The sequence below is a fragment of the Vicugna pacos genome, chromosome X, assembly GCF_048564905.1.
Source record: "Vicugna pacos chromosome X, VicPac4, whole genome shotgun sequence".
In the NCBI taxonomy this organism is placed as follows: Eukaryota; Metazoa; Chordata; class Mammalia; order Artiodactyla; family Camelidae; genus Vicugna; species Vicugna pacos.
Genome location: NC_133023.1, coordinates 29277045 through 29289778, shown reverse-complemented (window position 1 = coordinate 29289778; position 12734 = coordinate 29277045). Strand labels below are relative to the sequence as shown.

General features: G+C 39.4%; 1 protein-coding gene across 1 annotated transcript in view; it reads right to left on the bottom strand.

The window, feature by feature from the left end:
• The window catches only part of SYTL5 (synaptotagmin like 5), a 215396-nt gene that overhangs the window by 16457 nt on the left and 186205 nt on the right, over nt 1-12734 (bottom strand). Inside the window, exons 8-13 of the mRNA XM_072956676.1 lie at nt 10834-10963; nt 9069-9175; nt 7099-7191; nt 6426-6491; nt 3321-3499; nt 1412-1511 (exon numbers count right to left, since the gene is read on the bottom strand). Coding sequence (XP_072812777.1) covers nt 1412-1511; nt 3321-3499; nt 6426-6491; nt 7099-7191; nt 9069-9175; nt 10834-10963 — 675 coding nt within the window. The remainder of the gene's footprint in view (nt 1-1411; nt 1512-3320; nt 3500-6425; nt 6492-7098; nt 7192-9068; nt 9176-10833; nt 10964-12734) is intronic.

Sequence of the window (12734 nt, the reverse complement as noted above, 5' to 3'; positions counted from 1 at the left end):
GCACTGAAAGATACATCAACAGACTATTTGGTGATGGCCAGGGGTGGTGAGTAGTCGATAAACTTCAGCTATTGGATAAAAAGTGTTAGGTGATAAAGTTTGTCCCCCTTTCAGTTTTACCTGCTTTTCATTTACCTAGTTATTTTTTCAACAACTACTCTGTAAGTGCAAAGGTTTAATAGAACAATTCTCTACCTTCTCTATCTTATTTTTAACAAGACCTCCCTGATCCAGAAAAGTATGGACAGGGAGAAACTTGCAAATGCCAAACTTCATAAACTTCTGCTTAAGTGGAAGAGTGAATAGATACATACATAGATTGAGCAGAAAGAAAATATTGCTGGGGTGGTTTTTCCTTTTTCCAGCCAAACGTTACCCAGGGCCACATGCCCACACATCCTCAAACCTCCTCCTTGTCCTAAGCAAATACCACCTAGGACATGCTACAGACTCACTGATTCCTGCTCTCGTATTTGCATCTACACCTGTGCTTGCTGGTCCTGGCACGATTAACCTTGGGGCTCCTTGCTTCCTGATTTTGCCATAGTGACTCTGTTTATCTGCTGCTCTTGGGTTCATCTTTGCTGTCCTGTCATGGTCACTGGATTCACCCTCTGCCTATATTCATTTATTTTCATTTTGATCTGTCTCCATATTGGCTTCTGCTTCCACACAGGACCTAGCTGGCACATGACCTCACTCACCAACTTCTTCCTATGATGCACTCCATCATTTTATGCACAAGATCCATAAATTTCCCCACGACTGGCAGTAACATCTACATTCCCATTTCCCTGGATCTTTCTTACCAGGCTAGACTGGTCCAGGGTGAGAGAAGAGGTCATTACATGGAAGCCTATGGGGAAATGGAATTTCTCTAGAACTGGGGCCTGGGTCATATTTTATCCAGGCCACTTTCTCTGAGGTTTCACAAATCCAACCCTGCATCTCCACTGTTCATTAACCACATGCCTCAATTTATCCAAATTCTGAAACCTTAATAAGAAACAGCACACTTTCATGCTGTATTAGCAGAACAATGAGTGTGTGCAAAGTGACCTGCTAAGTTAGTGTCAAAATGTGACAAACTTCTTTTAGAGGGAATTAGGAGAAAACAGTTTTCCCATGGGTGAAACATACTTTTGGACAAGATGTACCAGGTCAGATATAATATTACTGGCTCATCTCTACTTAAGGTGTCATTTCAGCAGCAGCAGAGAAATAGAGTTAAGAGTGGCTCACATTTTTTTTCTTTTCCAAACACAGAAAGCCAAGAGTGTTACACTGATTTATTCAAATTCTACTTTTCTAAAATATATATAACCTTGACATGCAAATCCTCTATATTTACTTTTAAACCAATGAGGCTGTCAATTGTATCACTGAAGTTACTGTGAGAGTATTTATTTACCTTTAGTGTTTCATTGAATTCTGGATTGGTGCCTGTTCTGATTTTGGTCTTGCGCTTATTATTTCTGGACTTGTCAGGAAGAAGGTACGACTTGACATAACTGTAGGTGGTACAAAATGAAAGTCATTACTGGGAAATATCTACTTTGCAAGAAATGCTCAGGGACTTGAGTGAATAAAAGAGGTAAAGGGAATAGGGCTAGTGAGCATAAGAGATAGAACCAAACAAGGTAGTCTACATAAGAGGACATCTTGAAATAGAAGTCTGGAGCTTCAATAGGAGAGAAGCAGTAACATGTAGTGGTAAAGAGTGTGGACTCTGGAGTCCAGCCAGCTGCATTTGAATCACCGCATGCCTCAGTGAGCCACTCAGAACTCAAGAGCTTACTTACTAACCTCTCCGTATCTCCATTTCCTCATCTGTAAAACTGGAATAACACCTTATGGCACTGTGAGGATTAAATTTGCTGAAACATACAAGATGCTAACATAATGTACTACTTGATGAATGTAATCTATTATCATGATCAACGGTCCCACAAAATATGGGGTTATTTTCTTCTCCACTCAGATATCAGGACTTCTGACGAGTGGAGTCAATAGCAACAGGTGAATGAATAAACATGGTGACAAAGCAGAAATTAAAAATAACAACTTGAAGTCACAACAGCAATTCTACCCAATACCTTGCCTTGAGTTGCCCCCGGAGCCTCTTGGAGCAGGGCATCGTGACAGAGTCAGAAATGTACAAGATGTAAAAGACTGAAATGTCAAAGATGTTACCAGAGTCCTGGAGCCCGCCTACTGGGGCTTTAGATGATGCCCTTCCATGCTAGTCTAAATGATGATATTGGTCCTGAAACTCTCTGATATTTAGCTGAGGAGGTAGGTGGACCAATCTGTATTCAGAGTCCACTCATTTGTCCGTTTTGGAAATAGCTTTGCTGAGTTGTTTACTGAACCTAGGTCTGTTATGTAGAAACAGAGTTAAAAACATAACACGTCTGAGACTGCTCTCCTTAGAAATGCCTGCTTATAAGATTGGCTCTTGGCTGGCATGTGGGAACTTGGATTTCAGGAGGATTCTCGTCACTCCTGGAACAGATATAAGTGGCTCACAGTGACTAACATATTTGTAAAAACAATACGGCTTCTGCTGAACACCTGCTTTCCTTCTGGGAGACTGGGATTTTAGTATGTGACTGGTTAAGTCTCTAAATGAGCTTCCCTGGTGGACAACACTTCCCATGTGTTGTCATAACTCATCACTGGAGGACTTAAGCACATCCTGTGTGACTCCGCTGGGAAAGGACACTTGGAAGTTTAAGCCTGGATTCTTTAGAACTTTACTACATATGCCTTTTCCCTTTGCGGATTATGACAATGAGTGGAGACCTGTAAGTCCTCCTAGTGAATCATCCAACCTGGCAGTGGTCCTGGGAAGTCCTGACATAGCCCTACATCCAGCTTCCTTCCAACGTGCTGTGGGTCATACCTACCCTCCAGGGCTGATCCCTGGAATCCCCAGAGTCTCATAATTGCCCTTTCAAGTTGTTTCACTGAGCTAACAGCTTCGTAATTTTTTTCTGGAGGGTTTCCCAGAACAAAAATTAACAGGATACTCTTATATACCCTGGGGTGTGCCAACACGCCAGCCTTCTATCTCAAAGAGCTCCCTCTGTAAATTACAAATCTGTCAGTTCTGAATTATGTTGAATTATACCTTTTTAAAAATCAAGTAACCATGAACGTGACCATTTTACATACACTTCAGAGAATATTTAGAAGTTTGGCAGAGGAGGAAAGGGACAATCAACCTTCTGAGAAAGCCTGGTATCAAGAGGAATGCTAAGACCTCAGAAAACATACGCACTGAATGGAATAGTCAGAGGAATACGCTATGTGCTTACGCATCTGTCCTCTGCTTCTTTTCATCACCTATGGCCAGATTTCGGCAATTCTTGACAAAAATGTAGAGCCCTCCAGTTTTGTAGCAGTAGCTGATGTGGAGAAGGATTTCCCCGCTGACCTTCACGTTGCCATAGTCTCCTGTTTCACTGTAAACACTCATCGTGCTGTTAAGGCTGGTCTGAAATAAACAAGATGAAAAGAGGCAGCCACTGTTAAGCTAATGATCTCTTCACAGAAGGTACCCCCTTCATTCAGTTAGGAGCCCTGCAGTATAATGAGCAGGGAAATTTAGGGTGAAGGAAGAAATCAAAAATCACTTGTTTTGCTTGTTTTTTCTGGTCTTGTATAAAATCTGAGCCTGAGAAAGGACAAGATCTAGGACCATTAGTAAGGAAGGCAGGACATTTGCTGAGAAGGGAAGCATTGTCATTTTGGGTTGGTGAATACCCTTTGTTTATTCACTTCTTCTAAGGAATCCTGGGTCATTGAGGCATTTCCAATCCTATCTCCTCTCCCCATCCCTGTAGATTTCTCCTTTTTCACTGGTAGACTCATGGTCAATCTGCTTCAAGGTCTAGAAGGCATTGATCAGGACAAAGAAAAACTCATCTCATATTCCTGCACTTGTGGCATAAGCCACAAGCTTCTCTTGGACATCTACACAGAGTAGCCCATCAGTCTCTGGGAAGCCACAGCTACATCTTTAACAAGGGCACGCCAGGAGAAGGGCATACACCCACAGCCGCGCTGGTCCCTGAGCAGCTATGTAGCCACATGGGTCACATAAGAGCATGGCTTTGTACACCTCTGTAAAATAGCAACCCACAAAACAGAATACAGAACAATAAAATAACACACCAACTGATAAATAAAATAAAAATATATTTTAAAAAACCTGTCCAAATGTACCAGAATGAAGTTTCTGATGAGACACTAATAACAAGAGACATATTTTAAATTAAATGTAATAAAACTATCCTTCAGTGCCAGCAGCACAAATTCTGTGTCTTAGCCACACGACTGTCACAAAAGACCACCTGGAAGGCTTTTCATGAGTGACCCAGGAGTTGCAAAAGTGCTGTTTGTGAACCACTGGGAAGTAGGAACTATGGTGAGTGCAAAGAGAAGTTAGACTTCCTATTTTTTCATTTATATATATATATATATATATATATATATGCATATATGCAAAAGTCATTACCTTCCTCCAATTGCTCAGAGTAGAGACTGATCAAAAACAGGTGGGTGATGTGGCTAGTATCTCTTCTAAGCTTAAGTCAAGAGCAAGAGCAAAACAAGGATTCTGTAATTATTTGGAAATTATAACTTAAAATGAGCCACTGAGTGACCTACTTTGTTTTTTTTCCTATTCCTAAAAACCAAACATCAGAATTTTCATGATAGCAGGTGTCTTTGAGCAGTGCTTTTTCAACTTCAGTTGCATATAGATCATCTGGGGATCTCGTTAAAATGACGATCCTGATCCACTCAGTCCCATGTGGGGTCTGAGATTCTGCTTTTCTAGCACACTCCTAGGCCCAGTTCCCAAACTGCGTGTTGAGGCATCCCAGAGCAAACACACAGCGGGCACCACAGGGTATTTTAAAATTTCAAGGGAAACACAGCGACAACTATCGGACACCATGCAAACGATGAATGGCAGTTCACAATGTCAACGTTAAATCAATCACACTTCATTGTTTTCAGTGAAGTCCTATCTGTGTGAAGCTGAGTTTTGGCAGTTGCTATGACAAAAAGCAAGAACTGCACAAAAATCAACATGGAATGAGAAATGAAAGTGGTGCTGTCCAATCAGATTCCAAGATCTGACAAGTCATGTAGTACCCAACAGGCACACAGAGCCCATCAGGGGCTAAGAATGGAATAAAAATATTACTTTTCTATCTACTGCTGTGTGTATTGATTTTTCTTCAAATGGCTAACAAGTTGTAAGGATACTATTGCTTATCAAGTTTTTTTTTTCCTGACCTAACTATTTAATAAATGGACTAGTCAGGTATGACCTTTGGCTTAGGGAGTGCTATGAAAGAATCACTGAGACACCAGGGGCTCTGTGAACTGACAATGTTTTATGGTCTCTGTCCCAGGTGATGCAATATTGCTGGTCCATGAACCAGGCTTTGAGTTTCAAGAGCTTCAAGGATAAGCCCCAAACTCCTCATGTTACAAATGAGAAAAATCTGGCTCATGGAATTTGTTGACACTGCCAAGATATTGTGAAGTAAAATTTGTATTTTATGGCAAGATAAGAAAAATCTAAACGTACAATTTTCTTCTTCCCTTTGGCCTCCCCTCTGCTGTCTACCGTGCCTTGTGTATCTGCGTTATGCATCGACCAAATCTCTCCCATCAGCAGAAAATACTGGCTCAAGCATAAACAGCAACATCTTCCTGGCACCAGTAAGACAGCTCCTTAAAAGACTTCTAACTGGCAGGATAGTTCTCAGAGTTTTCTGAGATGCTTTTTCTGGGTTGCAATCCTCACTTCGGCTTGAATAAAATTTCCCATTTCTTTCTTAGATTGACTGATCAATTTTTTTGTTGATAGCATAAAGCAAGATTTCCAGATTTTTAGTCTGAGGACTTCCCTACCATACCTCACTGCTTCCTTGCATCACTGACTTGTATCTACACCACATCCCTCTGTGTCAAAGAGGGTCCTGTGTAAGCAGAGGACCCACACATATAGAAGAAAATTTAAGAACCCACAAGTGCTGAAGCTTGGAGAAACTGAGTAAGTTATGAGAATTTTCCTACTAACCAAACTTTATGCTCTTAATCAAGCCAATGTTGTGATTTAAACAGAGATGTTTATTCTCAAGGTGCCTTGCTCATGGTAAATCATTTTGGACCATGTGTCTTTTCGCTGGTCCTCAGATTCTAGTGTTTACCAAATGTTCTTTCTTTGGCATACTTGGATTCTGATACTGTTGTGTACCTTTTAACAGAGAACCTCTGGTTAATTGTACACACATTGGAAAAAGATAAATGCTGGAGAAACTGCCCACCAAATTAGATTTCCAGTACCACGCATTTTGTGAAGTATGGCTGGAAAACAAGAAAAGGAAAGGCTGAACACTCACAGTGTCGGAGTCAGCGTCAGGCAGAGTTAGGTAGGTCCACTTCCTGTCAGAGCCTGTTCGAGAATTCTTTAAGGAAGTCGCCCAAAGGTCAAAAGAAAAAAGGGCATTAGAGCAACAGACAGAAATCAGAGAAGCCAAGAAAAGACTTGGAGGCATCCAGATGGGGACAAGGACACAGGGTCTCCTAAAGCCCTCTCAAAGAAGGGCTCAAAAACCAAAGTCAGAAGGGGCTTTATTCCAGAGTAGGACAAGCTATGGACTCGATGTGTGAGGAGAGAAAGCTACTTGGGTCTGTGTTTTAGGAAAGTGACCGGCAAGTATGAAGGATGGTTGGGGACTTGAGAGAATGGTGGCAGGGAAATTTATCAGCAGAGATGTGAGCTAATTCATAGGCTTGAGCTGATAAGAGCCTGTGTTAGGGAAAGAAGAGGTTTTAAAACCTGGGTGAAGAGAGGTTTGAAAGTAGGAGAGGGAAGCAATCAGGAGCTTTAGGAAAAGCCCACACAAAATTGAACTGAAAAGTACTCTGAGGGCAAAAGGCACGCAGGAAACTATAATGACTTTTTCCTCACTATCACCCATTGTCCAAGAACATCATTATCTCCTCTGGAAATGTACAGAAAATCAACAAGACAAAGAAGAATCTTCCAGTACGTGTTAGAGAATTGCTTACGGTTGACAGGCCACTTGCTAGACTGTGGGTGTTTGCAGAAAACTGGGAGGACACTAAGTCATCAATGCCTTCTTCGTTCCCTCCCAAGGAGTCCTAAGGAAGGAGGGGGGAAAAAAAATCAGTGATTTGGTTTCTTTCTTTCCTCGAAAGCTTTTTCACTTAAAAACCACTTTCTTTTAAAAATATCTGAAAAATCAGATACAAATGTCTAGAAATCACCCCATTGCTACATTTTCCTCTTTTGTCCTCCACTCGACCTGCATGATACCATCAGAGGATTGCGGTCACCTTCCTAGAGGTGCCTGCTTTCTGGAAAGAACATGAAATTTGCAATCACACAGACCTGGGTGTTCCAATTCCTACCTCCCCGTTCTCTAAAGTGATTCACTTCGAGCAATGTACTTAAGTCATTTTGTAATTTAAAAAATTGGGGTGCATTTGTGTTCGTGTGTGTGTACGCGCATGTACCCCTGTGTGTGTGTATACTGTCAAGATGGGGAGATGTATCTTGAAAATATCTCCAGTAGAAAAAAATATTATAGATACTAGATTCTTGTCCAAAATACCAGACTCTACTTTTCTTCCCCTCATTTTTTTCCCTGTTATTTAAGCAATACATTTTTTTTAGTAAAACCTTTCAAGCAATATAGATAAATATAAATTAAAGATATGTATCTCTATTAACATATTAATGATCAAATTTCAATAACTTTTTGATGATATGAATAGGATATATATACACACACACACACACACGCACATGCATACTGGTTTCTTTTTATTATGGACACCTTTCATTCTTATTTCTGTTCTCTTCCCTGGCCTTCCTCTCACCCCGGATGAAACTAGTATTTTGCATCTTGTTGGAAGTATATTCCTTTTTTTAAAAAAAATAGTTTTCAGTATCTATTGACATAGTTTTGTATTTTCTCCTTTAATATACTGAAATATTAATTATGTAATAGATATTCTTATATAGATTAATTCTTCCATTCATTACCTAGAATAAAACTTACTTATCCTTACGGTAATATTTTTGATTCATTGCTATGTTTTATTTAGTATCATATTTCAAGTTTTGTATATATAGTCATAAATTAATTTAACTTGTAGTTTTCTTTTTTAAACTATTTTTAAAATCAAGTTTGAGTATTAAGGTTATATATAATGGCTTCATACTATGAATTTGAAGATTGTCAGAGTTTTTGAAGATCAGTAATAGTTTAATAGCATTGGAATTAGCTGGTTTTAAAGGCTGAACACCAGGTAAGCTTTGAAACCATTTATTCTCATTGCCCGCCCCCCCTTTTGTGGTGGATTTAAAACTTTTCAGTTTTTTTTTAATACTATAGAAGATAACACTGAGTTTTAGAACTAAGTTTCCTAGTTTATGTTGGAAAAATTATATTAATTCCATTTAACATTTGTGCTCTTTTTTCTAAGGAGTTCAAATTGCATTATAGCAACTATAGAAATATCAAAATATTAGAACTGGAAGGAACCTTAACAATAATTTAATTCAACCTTCTCATTTTATAAATGAGTTCACTTAAACATTAATTTTCACAGAAGTTAGTCTCAAATAAGAAGGCAGTTTATTGGAGGTAACTTGAGATGTAGAAATGTTCATATGAAACACATAGATAAGTCTACTAATAATTGATTTAGGAAATGGTGGGACTCCCTTGTTTTTCCAGGTTTAGCTTAAGTGATGTGCTTTTAACCCGGAATTGAAATCCCCAAGAGGTATTTTCCTAGAGATCATCTTCACTCATTAACCTGATTACCTGTTACCTTTTCTAAGTCATTCTTTAGTTGTTTTTATATGTTTTTTGTGAAAACTAACTGGAAGAAACTATTGTATATTCTCGCTCGACTCTCAACTCATCCTCACCTCAAAGTGGGAAGGTTTGGAGTAGGACTGTGCCCTTCCTTGATAGTCATTAGACTTTCTTCCACATCCAACTTACCAAGTCTTTGTCCAAAGCCCCAGGGACAGACTTGCTTTTGATGCCTACAGTATCTTCGAAGTCTTCTATAAATGACCCACTCAAATCTAACTCAGATCGACTCTGGTCTGGAGGAAGGAAGAGAAAAGAAAAGAAGTGAATCACCTTGTTTTGTTAGAAGGTTTCATTTTTCATTGCAAATGTATCATCATTATTCCAACTCTTTCTAGGCCTAGGGCCTAGAGAGTGTCATGAAAGCCAAAGTCAGAGTCAGTAATTTCATGCAGCTTATGCTAACATACTTCTGTTTTTTCAATAGCATTTTGAAATATGCTTGGACTGAATTACCAACACTGAAATGTTCATATCTCCTTTGAACACAGGAGGTCAAATGCTCTACCATAAAATGCTAATATTTTAAGCTGTTTAAGGCTCCTGCTCTGCTTATAGACTTTGGAAAACTCTCATAGAACGGGCCCTTAAGTTTAGAAAAAATTAAAATTTAACCATTCTCTATTTAAATATTTAGAGAATTTGCTGTATTTTCGTATATGACATAAAATGCAATGAAATGACGTCAGTTCCTTTCACACAAAAAGGGAGTGGCTAGAGGGAAACTGAGAGGAAATTCTATTTCGCTAGGCACCAGCACATTCTTTCATCAGCAGAATATCTTGCTTTTAAAAATACAAAGAACAATGCACAACTCAGTGGTGCTGTGGACAGCTGACCAAGACACAGTTTATTACCATAAAAGAGTTCTATGCCAAAGCCCTGCTGAGATGGTATAGTTGCTTTATAAATAAGAAAGACTGAAGAGAACAATCAGCTAAGTTTGAAATGAGAAATGAAATAAGGCAGAAGGTGCTTAGCATAGTGCCTGACACAGAGTATGTACTCAACAAACAGGAGTTTTTGAGTTGAGGTAGTAGAAATATATACTCTATGAGGTTGGCTTCTAGGCTAGTTTAAGATTTTTCATTTAATGGGAAAACTGATTTTCAAGTCCTGACCCAAAATGCAGTAACAACCACACACATTTAGACAATCCTTTGGAAGCTACCTGGCCAGGAGAGACTCCCCAACTCAGTACAGAGCATCCAGCCTTAGGCTTTAGGCTTTTCATCATTAGGGAACAGGCAACGTTTTCCTGTGGAGGATTTTGTCATGATTTCAAATCTACACATGGGACATAAACTTCCTAAGTATGACATACTTCTCTAAAGAGTTTCCTTTTCCATAGATCATAAAATTGCCATATAAATAATACCTGGGTTGCTATGATGATGAAATGACATATTTTTGAAAGTATGCAAATGAAAGGGGTTATTAATAATACCTTCATGCTGCTTGCAAAGAATTCCTTATTTGAACCATGGAATAATGGTTAATCTGTCTAGATAGAGGACATTTCTGACCCCCATATCCATGGAACCACCATTTCCTTGAACTCTGGGTAAGTACCCTTATCTTTTCTATCAAATGAGCCAATTATATTTCCTGCACTCCTATGCTGACATCTGGTATAGCCCTGATTCTTGGCAGTGATGACTCTATACTCTTGCCAAATCCAAGACTCAAGGATTTTGCATAGAACGCGAGAGGCTCAAGGCACCACCTGGGTCCAGTTGTAAGCAGTTCTTACAGAGTGGGCCTACCACCATGGGTTAGAGAATGGATGATTATCTTCTAAGACATGAAACATCCATGTAATGCCACCCAAGGCAGTCACTTCCACCCGATTTAGTCACATTTACAACAGAGTGGACATGTTGCAAATATCCACCTGAGGAGAGGGAGGCCCTGGACACAGCTATGGAAGGTGTGCCCGAAGTTTTTCGGCGATGACTCTTGGTGAGGTCCTCAGAGGTGATTTCAGTGGCAGCCAACTCCATGGAAGTTTCAAAACCATGTTCCTTCTCACAAAGTAAAAATGAAAAAAATTATATTGACTGTAACTTACTTTAAAATCCTTCCATATAAATATATGTCATTATAATCACATTTATGCACCTCACTCTTTACAAGGAGCTAGTTGACATCTAGAGGACCCTCATGAGGAGTCCAAATAACTCAGACTTACCATCAATAATTACTCTCTAAAATACACACAAAGAAATTAATCAGCACAAAAGGTGTCTGAAATAACTATTCATTCACAAAATTAGTGACTTTCCCAACATATGGTTAGCAGAAAAGACAGTGCAGGTAACTCCAATCTTACATGAACTATGAATAAGAATCCAGCAAGCTTCAGATCCTCAGACTAGTATTCAGGGTTACAACTCTATTTGGCCCCATGTTTGTCCCCACTCTCAACACCCTCTCTCCCCAATTACTCCTTACTTCCTCCACCCCACCTTTTGTCTAGCTAGATGATCAGAACATGGTAGCTTACATCATTCATTATTGGAATGAAACTTGCATGCAACGCACTTATCAAAGTTCATAAAAGGATAAAGAATGGGGATTTCCCCAGCTTATAGGAACAGGTGATTTGGGAGGGGGGTAGCTACTTGCTAATACCTGCTTGCACATGTGGCAAAATTCAGTCTGACACTTACTTTCATTATAAAGGAAAATTGTCCCACAAGGGCTTGACAACTGCATCATTCCAGGTTTGCCTGAGTATTAAAAAACTAATTTTGGACCTCTGAGAGCTGGGCTGAGGTTAAGTGTTCATGCAAATGACACCATGGTGTGATAATGATCAAACCTAAAAAAGACTCTTCAATTCCCCCTTCCATGAACAATCAAAAAGTGCCTTTCAAAGTCCTACAGGAAGGAATTCCCTTCTTGCTGCCCTAGATTTAGCCCATACCTTACATTCCAGAGAGATGGAACTCTCACTTGCTTAGCATGGAAATCAATGCAGCTTCAATATAGGCTGTTCTTAGTCTTTGATTATTCTCCAACACATACTACCTGTAGCAGGAGGCATATGGCTCCTAACTTTTCTAAATTCCATAGACTACTAAGGTTTATCAAAAGACTGTGACAGAAATCAAATGAATAGGTCCTTTTTCAACACCTCCTTAAAAAGACGGTCACACATGGATTCCCCCAATGAAGCAAGACCAACTTCCTTAGCAGCAATTACAATGACAGCAGATTTTCCAGCTGGCACCCTGGGAGAATCATTAATATTGAGCACTAATGGGCCAATTAATATTGAACAGTCATTAACAGGCAATATATACTCTGGAGATTCAGGATGTGAAGCCTGAAATTAACAAGTTATATCATAGCAGAAGACAGAGCCTTTCGTGTTCCAAGAGTTTTCCATTTAAAAAACGTACTTCTCACATGCTAAAGCAGACAAGACCACTGAAACAAAGAGATGCTGAGAAATGGGAGAAAATGAGAAGCTGTTACCTTGATCACCATCTAACTCAATACAGGTCTTCGTGTCATCATGAGAGAGCAAATGTGTTTCATAAAAGACTGTGCTGTCTTAAGTTTATTCAACAGAAAGTATTTCTCTTTGTCTCTCTTTTTCTCTAAGACTAGCTAGATCAGCTTGAAGGCAAGAGCGAGATCAACAGAGGCACTGACTATATATGTATGTATGTATGTATGTATGCGTGCATGCTCAACACTATTGCAGGGAATTTCTGTTGGGGAAAAATCTAGGTGTTTAATAGAGAAATATTCATGTAGAGGCTGTTAGCTGTGAGGGGATTAGCA